The 24,565-nt window shown below is 36.5% G+C and overlaps 1 protein-coding gene across 4 annotated transcripts in view; it reads right to left on the reverse strand.

The window, feature by feature from the left end:
* The window catches only part of ALDH1L2 (aldehyde dehydrogenase 1 family member L2), a 64,617-nt gene that overhangs the window by 14,278 nt on the left and 25,774 nt on the right, over positions 1 to 24,565 (reverse strand). For 3 of the 4 annotated variants that reach the window (XM_054444318.2, XM_054444317.2, XM_063646652.1), the window contains 10 exons: positions 23,972 to 24,119; positions 18,684 to 18,803; positions 17,961 to 18,088; positions 15,766 to 15,916; positions 12,742 to 12,812; positions 12,549 to 12,654; positions 6,467 to 6,554; positions 5,583 to 5,676; positions 3,979 to 4,078; positions 222 to 320 (listed from right to left, as the gene is read on the reverse strand). In XM_054444318.2, the coding sequence (XP_054300293.1) occupies positions 222 to 320; positions 3,979 to 4,078; positions 5,583 to 5,676; positions 6,467 to 6,554; positions 12,549 to 12,654; positions 12,742 to 12,812; positions 15,766 to 15,916; positions 17,961 to 18,088; positions 18,684 to 18,803; positions 23,972 to 24,119 (1,105 nt within the window). The remainder of the gene's footprint in view (positions 1 to 221; positions 321 to 3,978; positions 4,079 to 5,582; positions 5,677 to 6,466; positions 6,555 to 12,548; positions 12,655 to 12,741; positions 12,813 to 15,765; positions 15,917 to 17,960; positions 18,089 to 18,683; positions 18,804 to 23,971; positions 24,120 to 24,565) is intronic. The other variant, XM_063646651.1, reaches the window with a different exon arrangement.

The following is a 24,565-nucleotide window of genomic DNA, read 5'->3' on the forward strand; positions in this document are numbered from 1 at the left end:
GTCCTCCGGGGTTATTTTGAAGCAAATTTCAGACATCTTATAATTTAATCTGTAAGTATGCCAGTATGTAGCTATAAAAACACTAGGGACTGATTTTTTTTAAAACATAACCACAATACTGTTATCACACCTGAAAATTCATGAACAATCCTAGAAGTAGGATTTTTCAAGTAAAAGCAAAATCTCTAAACGACTCAGAGGTAAATGTGAAGGTGCCTCACCACTCTTGTCACAAATTCGTCGTGGATGGATTCTTCCACAAACAACCGCCCAGCAGCAATACAGTTCTCTCCTTTGTTGAAAAATACTGCTCCCATGCCCTTCAGTGGGAGAAGACAAAATATTGCTAACATCATTTGAGAAGTCAAGATTCTCATAAAGTTGTACACAGAGGGAATTAATTGTTTTTGGAAGATAGCAGGCAACATAGATAAGTCACAGACAATCCTCTTGGCCTTGTTAGTGATGAGAGCTTCTTGGAGATACTCTGTTTTGATTTAGCATGATTTGAGAGATTTTGTTTATCCTTTCACCCTTTTGGTCCATGAGGATTTTTTTTTTAAATGTATGTGTAACAATAAAGATGTACCATTAGAAACAAATTTTGTGTTAAAAGAAAATCTAGGCCAGGCGTGGTGGCTCACACTTGTAATCCCAGCACTTTGGGAGGCTGAGGCGGGCAGATCACGAGGTCAGGAGTTCAAGACCAGCCTGGCCAACACAGTGAAACCCCATCTCCACTAAAAATACAAAAATTAGCTGGGCATGGTGGCAGGTGCCTGTAATCCCAGCTACTCAGGGGGCTGAGGCAGGAGAATTGCTTGAACCCAGGAGGCAGAGGTTGCGGTGAGCTGAGATCACACCACTGCACTCCAGCCTGGGCGACAGAGCTAGATTCCATCTCATAAATAAATAAATAAATAAATAAAAGAAAATCTAGATTATTCTCTTCTTAAATTTACTTTTTAGAGATAGAGTCCCACTCTCTCAAGCCTCCCAAGTAGCTGGCACTACAGGTGTGCACCACCTTACCCAGCTAATTTTTTCTATTTTTATTTATTGTAGAGACACGGTCTCACTATGTTGCCCAGGCTGGACTCAACACCTGGGCTTAAGCAATCCTCCTGCCTTGGCCTAGAAAATCTAGATTATTCTATATATTTAAATGTAATAACTTGTATACCAAGTTTTGCTTTTAAAAATCTCTACATTAGATTGTATAATCACAATTTTTTAAATTTTTTATTTGTATTTATTTATTTATTTAAGACAGTGTTTCTCTCTGTCACCCAGGCTGGAGTGCAGTGGCGTGATCATGGCTTACTGCAGTCTTGACTTCCTGGGCTTAAGTGATCCTCCATCTCAGTCTCCCTAGTAGCTGGGACCACAGGTGAACACCACCCTGGGCTAATTTTATTTCTTTGTAGAGATAGGGTCTTGCCATGTTGCCCAGGCTGGTCGTGAACCCCAAGCTCAAGGGATCCTTCTACCTCGACCTCCCAAAGTACTGAGATTATAGGCATAAGCCACCATGTGCAGCCATAAATCATAAATATTTAGAAAGCCTCTCTAACCCCTTCATGAAAAGAAATACCTATTTTTCAAGGAGAAGTTTGAGAAATCTTTCAAATGAAGGCACTCAAAAATGACGGATTTGGAAGACTGATGAATTTTGTGCATTTTCCCTTTTTAGAAATTCAGTTTCTAATTCACCTGCAGGAAACCTCCCTGGACTATATATATATATATATATATATATAATATATAAAACATATTATATATAATATTATATTATATATTATATTATATATAACATTATATATTATATAATGTTATATATTATATATTAGATATTATATTATATATTATATATTAGATATTATATAATATATTATATATTAGATATTATATAATATATTATATATTAGATATTATATAATATATTATATATTAGATATTATATAATATATTATATATTAGATATTATATAATATATATAATATATATTATATACAATATAATATATATAATATAATATAATATAATATATATAATATAATATAATATAATATAATATATATAATATAATATAATATAATATATATAATATAATATAATATATATAATATAATATATATAATATAATATATAATATAATATAATATAATATATATAATATAATATAATATATATAATATAATATAATATATAATATTATATAATATAATATAATATTATATTATATAATATTATATATTATATATTATATTATATATTATATTATATTATATTTAATATAATATATATAATATAATATTAAATATAATATAATATAATATATATTATATTTAATATTATATATAATATTATATAAAATATAATATAATATTATATTGTGTGTGTGTGTGTGTGTATATATACACATATATATTTATATATATAAAATGGATGTGGCTGGGTGCAGTGGCTCACACCTGTTATTCCACCCATTTAGGAGGCCAAGGCAGGAGGATCAATTTAGCCCAGGAGTTTAAGACCTGCCTGGCAACATAGTGAGATCTCATCTCAAAAACAAAAAGTATAATGAATGCTTTGAAATACCATGCTTTTCCTGTGCATACATTTTATCTTTAAACATTACAGAATATGTTGACTATCTTGGGTTTGGGGTTCTTAAATGGTTAAGACAGACTCTTTAAGGTTATATATTCCTAACCCAGACATCCAGGGGAGTCCCGACCCCTGATGTCAGTTTGAGTACCCCCAGCCATTGTCTGTCACTGAAACCTCCAGATGGTCCATTAAAAGGCCCTGGCCGCGGGGGTACTTGGTTCTTCTTCACTCCCAGACCACTCCATTCTCTTTGGGATGCTTACATGATGAAGTTTGGCTGTGAGTGTTCATTACAATTACATTTAGGGGCAATGGTGAACAGAGTCTGCTTAGTGCATAGGCTGGACAGTTGTACAGAACTGAGAAGACCATAAGTTTCCCCCACAATTACAAGAAAGCTTAGCACAACCCATGCCGAGCATTTACTCATTTTATGCCTATATCTCAGGTGTGAAGAATGAGAACTAGGCCAATTTTTTTTAACCTTTACATTTTATTTAAAATAAGCCTTTATACTTTGAAAGTTTAAGGCTCACAAGGTGTTGCAAAAATAATGTGAGAGTTCCTTTGTGCCCTTTACCTAGCTTCCCCCATGATAACATCTTATAAAACCATAGTACATTGTTAAAACCAGGAAATTGATGTTGCTAACTACTTGTTAAATATGAAACCCTTTGTTGTGTCTAAAACGCTTACCAGAAGCTCAATGTGCAAAACAGGTAAAAGTAGGACTGTTCAGGTTGATGGGATGAGATGTTGTAGGGAAAGGAGGGAGAAGCTAGAAGCCCTAATAGAATATCTTTTGAACTTTTTTACATGCCTGCTATGACTTATATCCTGTTTTAAAAACACCTTAGTAGGGGAATTATAAAGACATTATTTTTAAAAACTAAGTGCTCTGAGTATTCCCAAATCTAAGCATAAAAACCATGGTTTTAATTTATGACTAGACACAAACCAGATCTCATTTAAGACCTCTGATAAAAAAGGAGGTGAAACGTGTTTTAGAAGCAAGCACCTATTTTTTTTTCTTTTTTTTTTTTTTGAGATGGAGTCTCACTCTGTTGCCCAGGCTGGAGTGCAGTGGCGTGATCTCAGCTCACTGCAACCTCCGCCTCCTGGGTTCAAGAGATTCTCCTGCCTCAGCCTCCCGGGTAGCTGGGACTACAGGTGCCCACCACCACGCCTGGCTAATGTTTTTGCATTTTTAGTAGAGACGGGGTTTCACCATGTTGGTCAGGCTCGTCTTGAACTCCTGATCTCAAGTGATCCACCTGTCTCGGCCTCCCAAAGTGCTGGGATTACAGGCGTGAGCCACCACACCTGGCCCAGGCACCTATTTACTTGAATTTGACCCTCTCTTACCATTCGCACAGCCTTGTCAAGTTCACAGTCATTAAATATTATAAGTGGAGACTTGCCACCAAGCTCAAGGGAAACTTTCTTCAAGTTGCTAACAGCACAGCTAGAGGAAAACAAATGAGAAATGAGCATTTAGTTAACATCTCTCTCTCACTCACACACACACACACACACACACACACACACACACTTTTTAAGCTATAAATTACCACCTGGCATGGAAAATATATTGAGCCTCAGTAATATTAAGAAACTTATTCAAGGCCAGGCACAGTGACTCACAACTGTAATCCCAGCACTTCAGGAGACCAAGGTAGAAGGGATCCTTTAAGGCCAGAAGTGTGAGACCAGCCAGAGCAACATGGCAAGACCTCATCTCTCTAAAAAATAAGAAAATTAGACAGGTATGGTGGTGTATGACTGTAGTGTCAGCTACTTGGGAGGCTGAGGCAGGAGGATCACTTGAGCCCAGGAATTCAAGGCTGCAGTGAGCTGTGATCACCACTGCACTCCAGCCTGGGTGACAGTGTTAGACTGTGTCTCTTAAAAAAAAAAAAAAGAAAGAAAAAGGAAAAATTTATTCATAGACAAAACAGATGGTAGAATGGTGATTACCATTGAAGCTGAGTAATGAGTACATAAAATTCATTTTGCTTTTCTGCTTTCTATATATTAGACATTTTCCATAATAAAAAATTTTCAAAAATGTTGTGGTCAAATGATTAGAGAATCTCATAAGTTAATTCAAATTCTTTAGAAATTTTGGTTACATAAAAGCCTGGCAAAGGAATTAAACCTCTAACCAGACTACCGAAGCATTGGGAGAAAAAATATCAATTTTTAAAAGTACGCTGTTTATTTTTCCTTTCCTACAAAAGTATTTTTATTTAAAACATTTTGAAAATACCTACCCCAAAATGCAAACAGAAGAAAAAAATCACAAAATTCCATTCCATGCCTCAGTGACCATTGTTTTTACCATTTTGATATACTACCTATTTGTGATCTGTCCTACCATAGCTTTTGCCTTGGTTCACATAGTTGAGATCATCCAGTGTATACAATGTTATACTTTATTTTTATTTCCATTTATTATTTTAACAACACTTTTCAATGTTATCAAAATTCTCTACGAATGTGACTGCACAGTGTTCCATTACATTGACATATTTTAACAACTGCTTTATTTTGGACATTTAGATTGCTTACAGTTTAAAAAAAATTGCTTTGGGGGACTCCATTTTATAAATAATCCAGGTTTGTCATATAAAATATATAAATTTCACATTTATGTATCTTTTTGGTTTTTTACCCATACTCTGAAAACAATTTGGGCCACAGCTTTAATACAGAAAGTCTTTTGTGCTGAATTGTTAAAACTACCAGTAGGGTGCAGAATTTCAACATAGCTTTGGTTTTATTGACTGGGCTTTAATGCTTTGGAAAGTATTTTATTGTATTCAAATATTTCAATACTTAGCAGTGATAAGTAGATTTCCTTTCCAAATTTGATGTAGTTTTTCTCACTCAAAAAGTACCCTGTTTAAACAAAAATTGAAACCTAGTTTAACAGGATCTGCAGTGAATCAACATATTGAAACCAATACCTCTTCATGATCTGTTTGCCAATAGGAGTGGATCCAGTGAAACCAAGTTTGCGGATGTCAGGATGTTCAGACAGACGTTGTCCTGCTATGCCACCTGTAGAATTAAGGAACAAAACAGGAATTAAAACATACTCAAGGCCGGGCGCGGTGGCTCACGCCTGTAATCCCAGCACTTTGGGAGGCTGAGGTGAGCAGATCACAAGGTCAGGAGTTCGAGATCAGCCTGACCACCATGGTGAAACCCTGTCACTACTGAAAACACAAAAATTAGCCAGGCATGGTGGCACACGCCTGTAATCCCAGCTACTCAGGAGGCTGAGAGAGAGTCACTTGAACCCAGGAGGCGGAAGTTGCAGTTAGCCAAGATCACGCCATTGCACTCCAGCCTGGGCGACAGAGTGAGGCTCTGTCTCAAAAAAAAAAAAAAAACCATACTCAAATTCTTATAGTGAAGATGGCTTTAAATTCATTGAAGTAGATTTCTAAGCTCTCATTGACACCTTAGTTTTACATTTTCTATATTAATTGCAAACTGATAGAAGTCTAAAATAATACCGTTTATGAAATTATCAGACTCCCAAAATAATGATGGGTAAGGCTTGATTTTTATCTTCCAGAGTAGTTTTTGAAAATCAAAATGGAATATCTTAGGGTAATTTTACATGACTCTACAAACCCCCCTCCCCACTGCCACTCACCCACCACTGTATTTCCATTTTAAGATTTTAGCACATGGTAAGTATAGTCTCCCTTAACTGTTTGGTGAATTGTATTTAGTTTTAATACAGTTATAATTCAGGACAAGTCTCTAGTGGTAAAAGAGCCACTCAGCTACCCCAGTACCATTCATTAGTTATAGCACAGTCGGTCATTTAGTGGCTTACCTGAGCCTGGAATGATGTTGATGACCCCCTTTGGAAAGCCTGCTTTCACAGACAGTTCTGCAAACTTCAAAGCAGTCAAGGGCGTGACCTGAGGAGAAGCAGACAGCAATTACCTTCTTCAGGCTCTAACCTGACCTTTAGCCCAAAACCCAGTTTTCCCTTGATAGCTGCACTAGAGCTCATTTTATTTTTATTGTACATTGTCTTATTTTTTTGCCATAATTTCAGACTTACAAAAAGATGCAAAAATAGTACAAGTATTCCTTATATACATTTCCATTCAGATTCCTCAAATCTTAACATTTTACTGCATTTGCTTTATCTTTCTATATATATTTTTCTAAACTATTTTTTAAAGATAAATTTAAGGAATATCTTTTTCTGAACTGTTTAAGAATACAGTAAAGACATACCCCATACTTCTAAATACTTCTGTGTGCATTTTCTATAAAACAAATTATTTTACATAACCATAGTACAATTGTCAAAATCAGGAGATTAACAACTGATAGAATACATGATTTGCAGACCATATTCAGATTTCACCAATTATCCCAATAATGTCTTACAGCAAAAGAAAATCCGACATCTGCATTACATTTAGTTCTATCTGTAGTCTCCAGTAATCTAGGAGAATTTCTGAGTTCTCTTTTCTGTTTCATTACACTGACATTTTTGAAGAGTACAAGCCAGTTAGTTATTTCATACAATGTCTCTTTGTCTGGATTTGTCTGATGTTTTTGCATGATTAGATTCAAGTTATGCGCTTTTGGGAACAATGCCACTGGAGCAATGCTGAGCTTTTCTCAGGACATCACATCAGGAGGCACGTGCTGTAGAATAGTTCCAATACTGGAAAGTTAATTTTGATTATTTGGCAACTGTGGTCTGCCAACTTTCATCACTGTAAGTTACTATTTTATACATTGCAGTTAATAAATATTTTGTGGGGAGATACTCCTCAAATATGTATCCACTAGTTTTAGTATCCATGGATAATTTCTGGATAATGATCCTAAACTATTATGATGGTTGCCAAAGGGTGATTTTCCAATTCCATCATTCCTTTTACGTGTACTAGTTGGCTCTCTACTCTAAGTGTTTTCCTTTCTGTTTAATTAATTAATATCAGTGTGAACACATAGATTCTTACTGTAATCAGCAGGTGATCATCGTTTACTATTGTTGTTGATTTTGATGTTCAGTTGTTCTAGATTTGGCTGAGGCAGTCCCTTCAGTACGGCCCCTTATCATTCTGACGTGCCCCTATTACTCTTTGAGCATTTACATTGCTTTCAGGCCCAACAAGATATTTCAGATTCATCTTGATTCTTCCCTACTCCAGCTACTTCTCCAAGGAACCCAAGTTTCTTTGAGTGAGGAAGGGTATTTTAGAAACCAAGATATCTAGACATTATTGAGGGGTCATCGCTTCTAGGCCCTCTTAGCAGACAGAGCTGGGAAAGAGATGTATGTATACACAACACACACACACACGTCTATATGTATGTGTGTATCTATCCCTCATATACCTATATCCATTTCTTTATTTAGCTATATAAATACATTAAAACCCATGAGTTTACACTGATACCTTTATCCGATATCTCAGGGTCAATTCTATCCTTCTGCCCTTTTTACATTTGTCATTCTCTTCTCCAAGAAAGAGAGACATGGCTCCCATTATCCACAATATATTTACTTATTTGCTTAATCCTAAAACATAGAGAAAGTAATCTGAGAATTGTGAAGCCATGTCCCTATGAAAAAGAAGCCTATTAATTAGAGTTAAATATGTATTTGGGTTTTTTTGTTGTTGTTTTGCGTTGCCTTTATCCTGAGGACATATAGTCCAAAGTTAGTCAAAAGTGACTTGGGTTCATGCTTCCTCACTCTCTTCAATGGGGTCATGTTATTCATTTGAAATATGGCTTAATTTGTTTTGTTTATATTTAATTTTAGGGTTTTGGCCCCATCTTTGTTGATTATATTTCTTTTCTTTGTTGTCATTAAATATGGGGACTATGCTTCCAAAAGTCAGGACTATTCAAAACGTCCATTCAGAGAATGTTGTTCTCCCACCCTCCTTTCCACCCCATCCATCCCATGTTCTATAATCAATTTCATTAGTCTCTAGTTTATCTTTCCTGTGTTTCCTGTTATTCAAATCAGCAAATACATATTTTCTTATTTTCCCTTCTTTCTCACATAAAAAGTGGCATAATATGGATCTCACCTTAAACATCTATTATAGCAATGCAAATCTCCAAGGCAAAATGAAAGCAATACCTTCACACTCTTAAAAACCAACGTCCATTCAATCTTAAGTCAGTACTTTGTTAGCTTGGACTCTAAAAATGGGGTGTGCAAGAGGATCCATTAAGGTGAGAAAAGAAAATAGTGGAACTTTTATTTATATATTTTAGCTGACAAAGATATGAAATAAATAAACCATAACTAACATTTGTTGTATGGCTGGATAACGCTGCTCTCACACAGCCTGAATGAAGGTCATATGGTCATGGGTCACAAAGGTACGGGCAGTGTCCCAGGAAAGAATAGCAGCTCACAAGGCCAAGAGGGTGGCAGTGGTTCCTTCCCTTGCTCATTTGTTTTCAGAAGATTGCCCTCTGATGAAGTTTACAGTCCTGATTACATGGGTTCACAGGCTATGTTGTTATTTTAATTAAGCTTGTCTTTGTAAAATGGACAAGTGGCCAAAAAATGTGCATAGAAACTGCACAATAAATAATAATGGTAGCAAACAAACAAGAAAGAGGCAGGGCCACCACTTTTCCTCCTTCTAGTAACAGATCCATGACAGTCACATTGTGAGGTTTGTAAATCGTCAATGTAGACTTAACTCGATGAGATGTTGGCCCAAAATATTTGAAGTTATCAAGACTGTTGAAATAGTGGATTTACATCTAGTATAGTTGAAGATGATCCTAGCCCAAGTATATCTGATTATGCCTTGGTATGAAACCATCATAATTAGAAAGATGTTTAAAAACTAACTATCCTGAATTAATTATAATTCTTTTAAAGTAAGAATATAAAGGTTTTAAAATGTCATTTATAAATAAAATAAATGGTTTCATCTCCATCACAACTCTTTTCATTTTTATTGGTTTTCTTCCATTTGGCTATCCAGTGTCCCTGCAGGATTATAGGTTTGCATAACATATGGGAAAGCCTCTAGTATGGTTCTGGGCAAGTGTAGGTCATTGCTAAATATGAGGTTAATAAAGTCAGAACTTGTCACACCTGGACCAGACCACTCCAGGCCATGAAAATCTGTGCTTTCTTTTGTATGAAGCCAGGAGGGAATCTTTCACACATATAACAAAGCAGATTTAAGAAGAGTCATCTAAATTCAGTCCTCTTGACATTCACATAGAGCCCTAATATTATAAATGCATCACTGCATAATATTATCCAATAAAATAAAAAAAAGTCCAGCATAACAATGGCACCTTTGGGTCTTTCATTCTCAGGATTTAAATTATCTTCAACTATAAAACTGCCAGTTTTAAACTGCAGATAGAGCCAGCCTGTAATTTCCATGGAGACAGAAACTTTGTGTATCTTCTTCACTACTACCTATCTGGCAACTGGTATGCACTCAAAGAATGTTTGTAAATTTTGGACATTATATATACTCATTGCCATTCCTCAGTGATTAGCACTCATTGGATTTCATTTAGTGGTTCTCCACCCAGGCTGTGCCTTGGAAAAATGTGAAGCTTTTAAGCAATACCAATGCGTGGTCTCCAACTCAGACCAATTAAATCAGATCTCTCCTTTTACAATGCTGATATGGGGCTCCATCTCTGCCAGTGGGACCCAATATCAGCATTTTAAAAGGAGAACTTTAGGTGATTCTAATGTACAGCCAGTGTGGAGCTCTACTGGGCTAGATTATCTGTCTCCTCACTTCACTCAACTAGCTTCTTGCTGTTTAATGGGTTGTGCACCATTAAACAGCAAGTTTAATGCAAGAGTGGGAAACAGTACTCTTGTATAATGCTGGTGAGCTAATATGACCCCCATGGATGGATTTGTCAATATCTATCACACAAATACATGTATCTTTTAACTGAGGGATTCTGCTATTAGAAACATATCCTATAAATATACTTGCACATGTGCATTATACTTATAAGGTTTATAAGGTTATTAACTGTAGCATGGTTTATACAGCAACAGGAGAGAAAATCTGAATATCCATAATTATGGATTGGTTAAGTAAAATATGTTTTATCTATACAATGGAAACTGCTAAAAAAAGGAAGGCTTTTCTTTTTGGTAAGTATATAGAATGCTACTTTTTGTGTGTGTTTCTAAAAATTTTATTGTGGTAAGAGCATTTAATGTGAGCTCTACTCTCTTAACAAATTTTGAAGTGTAAAATATAGTAGTATTAATTATAGGTACAATGTTGCACAGAGGACCTCTAGAACTATTCATCTTACATAATTGAAGTTGTTTTTTTGTGGTTTTTTTTGTTTGTTTGTTTGTTTTTTGAGACAGAGTTTCACTCTTGTTGTCCAGGCTGGAGTGCAATGGTGCGACCTCCGCTCACTGCAACCTCTGCCTCCCCGGTTCAAGCGATTCTCCTGCCTCAGCCTCTGGAGTAGCTGGGATCACAGGAGCCCGCCACCATGCCTAGCTAATTTTTTATATTTTTAGTAGAGATGGGGTTTCACCATGTTGGCCAGGCTGGTCTTGAACTCCTGACCTCAAGTGATCCACCCTCCTTGGCCTCCCAAAGTGCTGGGATTATAGGTGTGAGCCACCTCACCTGGTCAGTAATTGAAACTTTATGCCCATTAATTAGCAATATATACATATACTCATATATAATAATATATATCTACATATAATAATATATATGTCTCTACATATACATATAAAACTACATATTCATAAATATACACATATATATATGTAGAGACTATCTCTAGAATATCTAAGCCACTAATAGATAACAATTAATCACATTGGTTGTCTCTGGGAGGTAAACTAGTTGACTGGGGAATAATGATAGAAGGGAGACATTTCACTATCTACCTCTTTGTATCTTTTGAATTTTGAAAACTTTGAACGTATACCTACTTTTTCAAATAAAATCATTTTTAATGATTAAAACAAAATGGCCATGGCCACATGACCATGTAGCTATGCCAAATGAAACTGTATTTTTTTAAGCTCTGAAAGAAGAAATAGAAGAGAGGTAACAAATTGTAAACTCTTCTAGAATAAAGACCAAGTTTTCTCCATGACTTATGCACCTCAAAATGCCTACTACATAGTAAAGTTACCTGCATATAACAGAAACCCAAGTAAGAAGTTTATTTTTCTTCTTATTTTACATAGTGCGCTTTATATAGTAAAGGCTCAGCCAGTGTTAACTTGGCTGCCATATTTTTTTCTTAAAAAGCTATTGTAACATTAAGAGATATTTTTGAAAACTACCTGAACTATTTCTTAAAAGTATTTTCTTGTTATCCATCTGGATATATTTTTATAATTACGGACATTCTTTTACATGCTTTTCCCTCATCTTCTACATCATATATATATATATATATATATATATTTTTTTTTTTTTTTTTTTTTTCTGTGAGACAGAGTCTCGCTCTGTTACCCAGGCTGGAGTGCAGTGGCATGATCTCGGCTCATTGCAACCTCCACTTTTACAATATTTTTGACAATTAAGTTTGAATACCTGCATAATACTTTTTTTGATGTCTGATAATTACTCTAAATAATTCCCTAATTCTTGGGCACTTGGCATTTTGCAAGAATTGAATTGGTTCGTAGAAAGTCAGTGGACTTCACTGATGTGCACCATGCTTGCTTCTATTATTATGAAAATTTTAAATTGTGGAATCTCCATACAATGTATTAGGTAGCTATTAAAAATGAATATTTACTGACATGAAAAGTTGTCCATGATATATAAGAAAAATGCCATACAATCTCATTTTTGTTTGCTATTTATAAATATATGTCACCTTTTTGAAGTACTGGATATAAGAGAGGGGGCAATTCTGCACCTGGCCCTTTGTGGCCTTACCTGTGCTGGCTTGAGCACTAAGGTATTGCCTGCTGCCAAACACGCAGCACTCTTCCATGCCAGCATCATCAGTGGGTAGTTCCAGGGAATAATAATGGCACAGACACTGCAGGGGAAGAAATTCGACATGCTTAGTTGTTTCAAATAACACAACTCATGATTCACTCAGAGGCAGGCATTCCCCTTATCTTACCCAAGTGGCTCTTTCTTGGTGAAGGTCAGATTGCGATTTGGACGGGCCTGGTTGATTGGAATAGTAGAACCCTAAAGAATAAGAAAAGTTGATACTTATTTTACTAATTTAAATAAGTAAATTTCATCTCAAAGGATCCATTTTCTGTCTTCCTGTCTTACTTTTTGTTAGCTGATATGAAAAGAGTGTTTGTTGATAAGAACTATATTCATGCCAAAGAAGGAACAGCTATTTGTTTCTCAAGAGAACCATGAAACACAGGAGAATAAACATAATTCTAATTTAGTCCATTCCTAATTGCTTGGCCTGGCAGAGAATGTGAGCTGCCTGCCTATTATCCACTCTCCCCTCTGTCCTTAGTAACAGAATCCCTATATTAATAATGGGAACAGGAATATGCCCAGATGAAATACTATGGTTCCCATTCTCCAGATTAGGGATGGTCAGTGGAAGATATAAGCACAAGGCATTGGAAGGGGAATGCTACTTAAACTAGGCTAACTCAACTCTTTTATTCTTCCCTCCATGTCTGCTTCCTCCTTCTTCCTGTTTACACTGTTGCTGAAATGGCTGGCACTGCAGTGGTTTTCTTGAGACCATAAGTCAACCTTCAGGGTGGAGGTCTCATGGTACTAAAGATGGCCTGGCAAAGACAGAAAAAGAGTTTGCATCTCACATACTAGTCCTGACTGCCTGTCTCTGGACTCCTTGAAAGTGAGAGAAAAATAATAGGATTAAAAAAACAGGAATAGGTTGGCTGTTATATGCAGCCAACTTAATCCTAACAGATTCACAATAGTAGCCTTTAATGAAAGCTATTCATTTGCTTTGCCACATAAAATATTATTGCTACTACTAATAGGGTGTACAATGTCTTAAAACACTTGTAGCCAGTTATGTTTTGGGATTCAGAATTTTTTGGACTTTAGAAGTGTAATATAGTGCATATACCTTATATTATCTACTACCCCAGCAGGATTTGGGTAAGCCTCCCGTAATCAAACACGCTAGTATTTATTCACTGAAATATATGAATATTCACTCTAAGTGATGTAAATAAATATTATTAATAGATTATGTTCATTTAGGTCAGGGTTTGGCATCAAATGAGTTTGAACCAATCAAACAATTTTCAGGTTTCAGAACTATTTGGGTTTCACAACTGGGGATAAGAGATGGACCTGAACTACCATTAGTAAATATCAATATATGCATGACTTTGTGGCTGAACCACGATAAAAATTTCATTTTTGTGCAAACCTGCTATGTTGCAGATTTGTCTAATCCTGTAGTGTACAAATACTTGTTTCCAATCCTCAAAACATAACTTGCAAAGTATGTATTATTGTGACCATTTTATAGAGGAGGAAAGTAAGGTTCTGAGAGATAAAATAACTTTAACAACATCGGCTGATACGGGCCAAAGCTGAGACTTGGACTCAGGTCTGTTTGACCGTACATTAACATTGGTGGCAGCAATGTATGCAGATGAAATGTAATGTTTCCCAGTCTCCTTAGCAGATAGAGACAGCCAAGGAGGGATATGAGCAAAAGGTACTGGGAAGGTAAGAATGCTTTGTTAAATTCCTCTTACCACTCCCTGTTTCTCACTTCCTTCTTTTTGCTGCTGGGAATGTGGTTGCAATGACTGGTACTGCAGTGGTTATTATGAGTCTATGAGGAACATGCATACTGCAGTTTGCTGCAAGCCCTACCTCTCCCTTTTGTATCCCCAGTGCTGGGGCCATTGATCACCCTGTGTTTGCTATTTATTATCATACAGTAAAATGAAATATTTATTTATTATTCCTGTATCTTTATCAAAATTTTTCTTTAAAAAAAATTTTTTTTTTGGCCAGGCACAGTGGCTCACGCCTGTAATCCCAGCATTTTGGGAGGCCAAGGCAGGTGAATTACTTGAGGTCAGGAGTTCGAGACCAGCCTGGCCAACATGGTGAAACCCCGTCTCTGCTAAAAAGACAAAAATTAGCCAGATGTGGTGGCACACACCTGTAATCCCAGCTACTAGGGAGGCTGAGGCTGAGGCAGGAGAATTGCTTGAACCCAGGAGGCAGAGGTTGTAGTGAGCTGAGATGGTGCCACTGCACTCCAGCCTGGGCAACAGAGCAAGACTCTGTCTCAAAAGAAAGAAAAAAAAATTTTTTTTAAATTTATTTATCCTAGGACACATGTTCAAAGATAAAGTTTTTCTTATACTCAGTCTGCTTCCACCATCTATGGTAGCTCTCTGGCCTCTGTAGGTATTTGAATTTGTAAACCCTACATGATACCAGGCTTCTCCAAAATGTCTAGAAAACTATTCAACACCCTCAGGAGATATTATAGTAAAGTGCAAAGAATATCATTAGACTTTAGATTCAGAAAATCTTGAGTTCAAATCTGGTCATATGGGTCACTTGCTACGAATTATAGGAAAGGCATCCATGTCCTCAAGCCTCTGTTTGCTCACATGTAATAAGGGGATAAGAGCTATACATTTACTTCCTTAGTTGTTATAACCATTGCTAGGGTCTGAAAGTGTCCCCTAAAATGCATGTGCTGGAAACTTAACCCCTAATGCCACAGTGTTGGGGGGTAGGGCCTAATAGGAGGTGTTTAGGTCATGAGGGCTCCATCTTAATGAATGGATCAATGCCTCTATAAAAAGGGCTTGCAGGAGTAGATTCACTCTCTTCTACTCTTCTGCCAGGTGAGGATACAGCGTTCCTCTGCTCCAGAGGATGCACTACAAGGCACCATCTTAAAACTAGAGGCCAAACCTGCTGACACCTTTATCACCTGCTGACAGTTCCCGGCCTCCAGAACTGTAAGAGAATAAATTTCTGTTCTTTATAAATTACCTAGTCTCAAGTATTCTGTTACAGCAGCATAAAATGGACTGAGACAACCCTGTTATGTTGGTGTAAAAAAATCTACATAAAAAGAGGATCTGACACAGTGCCTGGTACAAACTAATCAATGTTAGTCCCTTTTTCTTTCAGAACAAATAATATTTGTGCTTACCTGAATTTTGTCACACCAGCCAGCAAAATATCTGAATGTTTGCACAGACATTCCAATGTGTGTCTTCAGGGCCAAGGTATAGACAGCCCCTGAATCAAGGGCTTCAATAGTTGCCAGCTCTTCTTGGTTCTCTTCCAGTAGGTCTGCAAGTCTGTGTGGTCAGTGAAAGAAATAAATTCAACAAGTGTTGATTGAGCTCCTGTCACATATAATGCAGTATCCTAAGGACGGAGAATTCAGAGATAAACACATATGGATCAGATCTCTGCCCTTATAGAGATCATGGTCCAGTAGGGAAGAAAGACATTAAACAAATATTTTCATAAATCATTTGTTTCAAGAATTACAAAGGAGAAGCTGAGGGTATTGGAAGCATATATAACTTGCCTCATCTATGTGTTAGAAGTAGAACAATGACTGAGCCAGTAGCAGTCATTGGAACCACATTCCCAGAACCCACACTTCTGAGAACCCATGAACATTTGAAGATTTCCAGTTGGCACAAAAATATTTCCAAAACTAACTGAAGAGACAAGATAGCAACATACACAATGAATTACAAACACTATAACAGATTTCTGTTTGGTGTTCGGTTTTATGGGAAGGTAAGTGCAGGACTGTATAATGACTATGATACAGTAAAAATTCATCTTTTGTGTTCAACTTCTGTATTTATTTTTCTTCTGTATTTGTAGTGGTTCTCTGAGCTGTTCCTTTGGGGCCACTCTGGAGTCCAGCTTGAAATCCCCCTCCCACAATCTTTGTTCCAGATCTTGCTTGTATTAGTTCGTTCTCAAGCTGCTAATAAAGACATACCCGAGACTGGGTAATTTATAAAGGAAAGAGGCAACAGAGCATGTGCAGGGGAACTGCCCTTTATAAAACCATCAAATCTTGTGAGACTTATTTACTTTCATGAGAACAGCACAGGAAAGACTTGCCCCCATGATTCAACTACCTCCCACTGGGTCCCTCCCATGACACATGGGAATTATGGGAGCTACAACTCAAGATGAGATTTGGGTGGGGGCACAGCCAAATCATATCATTGCTCTAAGAGATCTATTGATCTAGGTCAGATATTGGATTTTAGGTAAACAAGCAAATGGAATTTATGATTGAATCTAATTACTCCTGGTATCCTTCATTACTGATTTATAATATTCTTCCCAGTCCTTATTATTTTTCTTCCTTGTTCCTATTCCTTACACATCAAGTTGATATAAAATGTTTTTTTAAAACAATGGGGTAGTGGATATTCTCCACTTGCCGCTCTCTGTATCCATTCTCCACCCTGCTCTGTGACCTTGACCCTGGTGAATGACCTTTATAGATTACATCACCTGGCTCCCTTGCTCTCCCATTGGGCTCGGCCAGTGAGAGGCCACTGGGAGACACCCGCAGAATATTGGTGAACTGAAGGAAAAAAGTGGCTGGGGAATTGGATTCCCTGGCTCCCTCGCTGTTAGGCTGTGGTTCAGAAGCTGCCATGTCCCTCCACTGCAGTGTGGTTTTCTCCTATAGCCACAGATCTTGCGGGATTCCAGTAACAGCTCCTTCCCCTGTCCCTTCAGACCTTGAAGATGTAGCAGCTTTCCCCTGCTGCTAGCCCTGCCTGGATGTTTCAGTATGCTTTATTGGATTTCTTTGACCTCGCCCACGTCTTTGTGAAACGTCTTTATTAAACTTCTTTTCCAGCTGGGACCTGCCTGATGCAAGCAATACTAACATAATCAAAATATATAGGATTTAATATGAGTCAAGTAACAGAAAACATATTTCATATTAGGTGACTACTAGAATGTTTTGCAGGAATTTTTAAAATCTTGGCAATGTTAGCCAATATCCAAAGGTAGTAGACTCGCTTTGCTTTGCTTTTCTTGTTTTTTTTGTTTGTTTGTTTTTTTGAGACAGAGTCTTGCTTTCTAGCACAGGCTGGAGTGCAGTGGTGCGATCTCGGCTCACTCCACCCTCCACCTCCCAGGTTCAAGCAATTCTTCTGCCTCAGCCTCCCAAGTTGCTGGGACTACAGGCACGTGCCACCACTCACGCCTGTAATCCCAGCACTTTCGGAGGCTGAGGCAGGCGAATCACCTGAGGTCAGGAATTTGAGACCAGCCTGGCCAACATAGTGAAACCCTGTCTCTACCAGACTTACTTTTCTAAAAAATAAAAAGGGTAAAAAATAGAAATACCTGTACATCAATCTTCCTCTTTCTCTTGCATTCATTCTTCCCCATTCACCGTTTTCAAAAGCATCTTTTGCTGCTGCCACTGCTTTATCAACATCCGCCAAAGAAGCATAGGATACTTTGCCTATTGTCTATTTCAAGGTAAGTAAAAATAGGTCACATGAGAGATATGAAAATATGGTTCTTGGAATTAATATTGTATTAATAGAAAAAACAGAGTATTACTGATTTTTAAAAAAATGTCATGATAAGAAATGAGTATATCCAGTACTACGGTAAAGAAAAAGAACAATTTTAATATGAAAATTGTGAACCAGAAATTTGGTACTTCTCGTATCATACTACTTTATGGAAGAACACATTTAGGAAGATGGAAGACTGTAGTTCTTCCAGTGCCTTAGGAAAGCTGAATTTCTTGCCATGAGTCTTCCAAGTCTGGAGAGTTTTTTCACATATATCTCTATGCAGATGAGTGCCTCTGGTGTGTATAGGTAAAGCTACCTGTCTAAATTTATCATAAATGTTCTATAAAATCGGTTACTACAGTTAATAGCAGCTGGTACCAGAATTGAGTCATTGAAAGAAAAGCATGAAGTACATTTGTGTGAAGTGCTTAGAGGCAGAGTGAGAGAATAAAAGGGCTTCTTAAGACTGCCTCTTTTACAATGGTGTATTAACTAAAAATCTACCACCAGTGACCACTACTAACACTAAAGAATCACTCACAGATCCATCTGTTGGGTTGATAGTGTCGTAAGTCTTTCCATCGTCTGCATCTGTGAACTGTCCATTTATGAAACACTGGTACGGCATTTTTACCATCATTTCATTGACCTCCTTTGAAATCTGAGAGAATTATATTAATAGATTCAATGGATTTCCATGTTTACCAATTTGATGTCAAACAGCAATAAAGAAGCATATTCACGAATGCAGAGGGAGAAGTCAATGGCATTCTAGTTCCGACCGTACAGAAGACATGCATATGTGAGATTTTGGCCTCAAGATGCTTGCCTTGGCCACTGGGGCAGGAGGGTAGAAGCTGTGAAGACAGAAGTGCTCTAGGCCAGGCTTTATACAGATTTCAGATTTTCTTTCTTAACAGATAAAAGGTAACTCACAAGACCTCTAGATAATGGAAACACCACCATCTCGTGGCAGCATTGGTGGAGCGCAGCTATTGCTTTCATTGAAATCATTGAAAATGCCTTTGTCAATAGGTTTGCTTTTACACTGGTGCCATTTTAAGTTTGCTTTCCTTAAGTTCCTTTCGGTTTTCACTTTTTGTTTGTTACACACGTGTTGCCTAAATTGTACTCTCTGCCAGTGGCTGGCAAGCAAATTGAGGTTAGTCAATGAACTTTGATGAGGATCAGTTTTTTTCAACAATGCAATGGGGATAATGATACTGCCTTCATACAGTTGTTGTGAGGAAAAACTGAGGTAATATATCAATGCAAGGTATGAAAAAGGAAATGTAATTATTTAAAGAATTATTTCACAGAGAGGAATTGTCAGTGCTTTAAAAAGAAACAAAAAATAGCAAGAAGGTCTCTTGCCTTCTCCCACACTGAGTGCTCATGATCTATGAGCTATTTCCATTGTGTTTATGTGGGATATAATGAAGGAAATTTCATGGGAATTGATGTGTTCAGTGTCTACAAACAGTCCACTTTTCTAAAATTATCATTCTAGGAGTATGCTGAATGTCTTACATATAACACCTAATTTGATTCTCTTAACAATTCTCTGAGGTAGATACTATCATTATTATATAATATATTATTATTATATAATATTATTACTCTGTAAATCTGGTGATATGAGTCAAGTAACAGAATATTTCATATTATGTGCATACTAGAATGTTTTGCAGGTAATAATAATTTCCCAATCTATAGGGTAATAATAATAATATTATATAATAACATCCATCACAGAGAGTTGTTAGGAGAATCAAATTATATACTCTATAAATAGGGTAAAAATAATGGAGGAAATAATAATAATGGAGGTAATAATAATGGAGGGTAATAATAGGAGCAAACTGTGGCTTGGGGAAGTTAAGTAACTCACCCAAGGTCACACAGCTAGTAAGCCATGCTACTTGGATTCAAACTTAGGTTGGTCTGACTCCAAAATTCATGTTCTTAACCAGATAATGCTAAACTGCTTTTCAGATTTGCCTAATTCTTATTAAAAATAAATGGGTGAGAAGCACTTCTGGGACAGTAAAGTAAGGACCTCTGAAAATCCACTCCTTCATAAAAGCAATGAGAACACTAGAAAATATTGTTAAAAATCACTTCTCTCAGAACTCTGGAAATTAACCAAAGGCTTGCAATAATCCATTTCAAGAAGAATAGCTGAATCACAGTAAGAAAAGTGAGCTTTATGGTGTATTAACTGCCTTATTCCCATCTTTCTCAAAAGCTCTGCAATAGCCTTGAAAAACCAACATCATTGCAAGTATGGTAGCTGTGAAAACCAGCAGCCTAGTAGCCCCTGGTGGGGATGAAATGAGTCTGGAGCTCTTCACAAGCCTCATCCCAAAGAACTGTTACTATTTGCCCTGCCTGGCAGCTCCCTGAAAAGCTCCACTCTCAGAGATTCTCTGTTTTTAGAGGCAGGGTCTCACTGTGTTATCCAGGCTGGAGTGTAGTGGCTATTCACAGGTGTGATCAAGTGCATCACAGCCTCAAACTCGTGGACTCAAGTGATCCTCCTGCCTCAGCCTCCTGAGTAGCTGGGGCTACAGGCACATGCTGCCATGCCTGGCTTGGGCTTGTCTTTATTTGATCTGACTCAGAGCTTGTTATGCACAAACAGCCCTATTCCTGGGACATTTGTCAAAAATAATCAGTGGCAATTATTTAGTATTGCAGCTGCCCGCAGCCACTAAAAAATGGCTGAGCAAAAAACTTAAGAGGAATAACTGGGAATGAGATATCCATAAGAGGCATTGAAAAGCTCTGACATATTCCTGGGAATCCAGAAGACCAATATACATGCAGGGCTTGTGCATGTGCCCAGAAAAGACCTTAGAAGGCCCTTATCTGTTAACTCTGGATGACTTTGAGGCTCTGTGCAGGCAGGAAGTGTGAAGGTAAGGCAGAGTTGTAAACTGCCTGCTGGAGCACTGAAGGTGTAACCCAGCACACACACAGAGCCCCCTCACAAATGCTGGGAGACTTATTGGCTCAAGGTGTCTAAGAAAATCTATGCCCAATCATTAGATGACCATTAAGGTAACTGAAAAGAGACTTCAGTAGTGGCAAACAATAAAAAATAAAGACTTTACAGAATTATCAAGAAAGTCATTGAACAACAACAACAACAACAACAAAGCAGCAGCAGCAATAGCAACAAATGTTGTGAAGGGAGATGGGGAGAAGGTCTGCTTTCTGGAGTTACCACATTCTATTATTTTAAATGACCACCTTTCAACAAAAGATTACAAGATGTGCAAAGAAATAGGAAAGTATGGCCTATAAACAGGTGGAAAAAAAGCAGCTAATAGAAACCATCCCTAGAGAAGCCTACACATTGGATTTGCTAAAGAAAGATTTTCAATAAGCTTTTGTAAATATGTTCAATGAACTAAAGGAAACCATGTCTAAATAATTAAAGGAAAGTAAGAGAATAATGTCTTGCCAAACAGAATATCAATGAAGAGATAAAAATTATTTTAAAAAGAACCAAATAAAAATGCTGAAGTTGAAAAGTGCAATAACTGAAATAAAAAAATTCACTAGAGGGACCCAACAGCAAATTCAAGCAGGTGAAAAAAGCCTGAACAACAGGAAGGAATAAGAATAAAGAAAAATGAACAGAGCCTCAGAGACTTATGTGATACCATCAAGTATACCAACATATGCATAAAAGGAGTCCCAGAAGGAGAGGAGAAGGAGAACGGAAAGGAAAAATATTTGAAGAAAGAATAGCTGAACATTTCCTAAATTTGATGAAAAACATTAACTTGCACATTTCAAGAATGCACAATCCAAGAAGCTCAACAAATTCTGATGGGAAAATTCAAAGGTTCCACATCTAGACACATCATAACAAATAATCAAAAGACAAAGAGGAAATCTCAAAAACAGCAAGAGAGAAGGAACTCATCATAGAAAAGAGATAAAATTAACAGTTGACTTATCAGAAACCATGAAGGCCAGAAGGCAATATGATGAAATATTTAAAATGATAAAAGAAAAATACCATCCAAAAATTCTATACCCAACAAAAATATCCTTCAGAAATGAAGGAGAAATTAAAACATTCCCAAGTGAACAAAAACAGAAAATTGATTGCTAGCATACCTGGCCTACAAAAAGTACTGAGAAGAATACTTCAAGTTGAAATGAAAGGACACTAGACAATTAACTTGAATACACATGAAGAAATAAAGAGTACTGGTAAAGGTAACTGCATAGGTAAATATAAACATTGGTATAAATATATTTTTTAACTCTATCTCATTAAAAATACAACTTCATAAAGCAATAATTATAGAACTGTGTTGGTGGGCTCATGATGTATAAAGACATAATTGATATGACAATAATGGCACAAATTAAGGGAGTATGCAGCAATTATGTTACAGCAAAGCTTTCCTATACTACTAAGTTGGTGTTCATCTGAACTAGATCATTTTAAGCAAAAATGTTAATTATAATCCTCAAGGCAACCACTAAGAAAATAGCTTAAAAATATAATTAAATTTAAAATAAGGGATTAAAAAGGCATACTAGACATATTTAACAGAAAAGAAAGCAGTGAAGGAGAAGTAGAGGAATAAAAAGGTGTCAGACAAGACATATAGAAAGCACAAGTGGTAAAATAACATAGATACATTAGACTTCATCAAAATTAAAACCTGTTGTGTGTCAAAGGACACTCAAAGTTTTCAGCAAATCTACAGAATGAGAGAAAACATTTGCAAATCTTCTATCTGATAAGGATCTAGTATCCAAAATATATAAAGGACTTAAGACTCAGCAATAAAAAGACAAGCCAGTTTTAAAATGAGCTAAGGATTTGAAAGAACAGATATTTCTCCAAAGAAGAAATACAAATGCCCAATAAGTATATGACAAGATGCTCAACATCAGTAGTCATTAGGGAATGCAAATCAAAACCACAATGAGATCCCACTTTACACCCACTACGACAACTAAAAGAGAAAAGACAGATGAGAGCAAATATTGGCGAGGATATGGAGAAGTTGAAACCCTCATACGTTGGTGGGATTATATAATGCTGTGGCCACTTCGGAAAACAATTTGGCAGTTACTCAAAAAAGTTAAACATAGAGTTACCATATGACTCATCAATTCCACTCTTAGGTACATACCCAAGAGACTTGAAAACATATGTTCATGCAAAAACTTATATATGAATTTTCATAGCATTATTCATAATAGCCAAAAAGTAGAAACAACCCAAATGTACATCAACTGATGAATGGGTAAACAAACTGTGGTATATTTATACAATAGAATATTACTTGGCCAGAAAAAGGGATGAAATGTTGATACAACATGGATAAACCTTGGACACATTATGCTAAGAGAAAGAAGCCAGAAACAAAAAGCCACATGTTATATGATTCTATTTATATGAAATCTCTAAAATAGGCAAATCCATAGAGACAGAAAAGAGATTAAATGCATTTTCTAGGAATTATCATGCTATCCAATTTTGGAACATTTTTTGTATGAGGTAGTCCTGGAAGAGTAAAGAATGACTGCCAGTGGGTATAGGGCTTCTTTTTGGGATGATGAAAATGTTCCAAAATTGGATGGCATAATAGTTGCACAACCCCGTGAATATATTAAAAACCACCCAAAAGGCACATTTTGAAGGGGAATTTTATGGCATCTGAATTAGATCTCAGTAAAGCTGTTGTTTTTTAAAGGTCATAAATATAAAAACAAATGGGCAACAGGCACATCAGTCTTTTACAGTGTATGGATCTCACTGATTTAGGGTTGCAACATCAAGGAAAAGCTTACATAATCTACAACCAGCTCCGCCTCTTGATCTTCTCCTCTCAGTTTCCTCACGACCTTTTGGATAAAGTCTTCAAACTTGGTGGCCATATAGACATCTTCATTCTGCAACTGAAGCCCACCACATTTCTGTCTGATCTCTTCAACCAGCCTTAAAGTAAGAACCAGCTTTGCGTTACTTAGATTTTTAAAAGGGGTTGGGAAGATTGTGTTATTTGCATTTGTCAAGTTGTTTTGAGGTAAGACTTACATCACATGTCTAATTATATCCTATGAGATCTTCTGTGATACTCGTCAGAGAAATTGATAAGACTAGGGGCAAGAAATTAAAAATATATCTTGAAGGACAGTGGCAGTTTTTAAAAACTTTATCCGTGACTAAAAATAAAAGAAATCAAAGTAAAAATATTTTAATTACTCATAAGCAAGGTAGCAAGGATCATATAAAGTCAACTCCTTTCCTTTCATATATACTCAAGGAATAAAAAACAAAGACACTTTCCTAACTGTAAAGATTATGAGAGATGAATGTCATATTATAGACTATTTTCTCTAAATTACAAGTATAAGATGGACATTTGTTTGTATTACATAGTT

This window comes from Pongo pygmaeus, chromosome 10 (genome assembly GCF_028885625.2).
Source record: "Pongo pygmaeus isolate AG05252 chromosome 10, NHGRI_mPonPyg2-v2.0_pri, whole genome shotgun sequence".
NCBI lineage: Eukaryota > Metazoa > Chordata > Mammalia > Primates > Hominidae > Pongo > Pongo pygmaeus.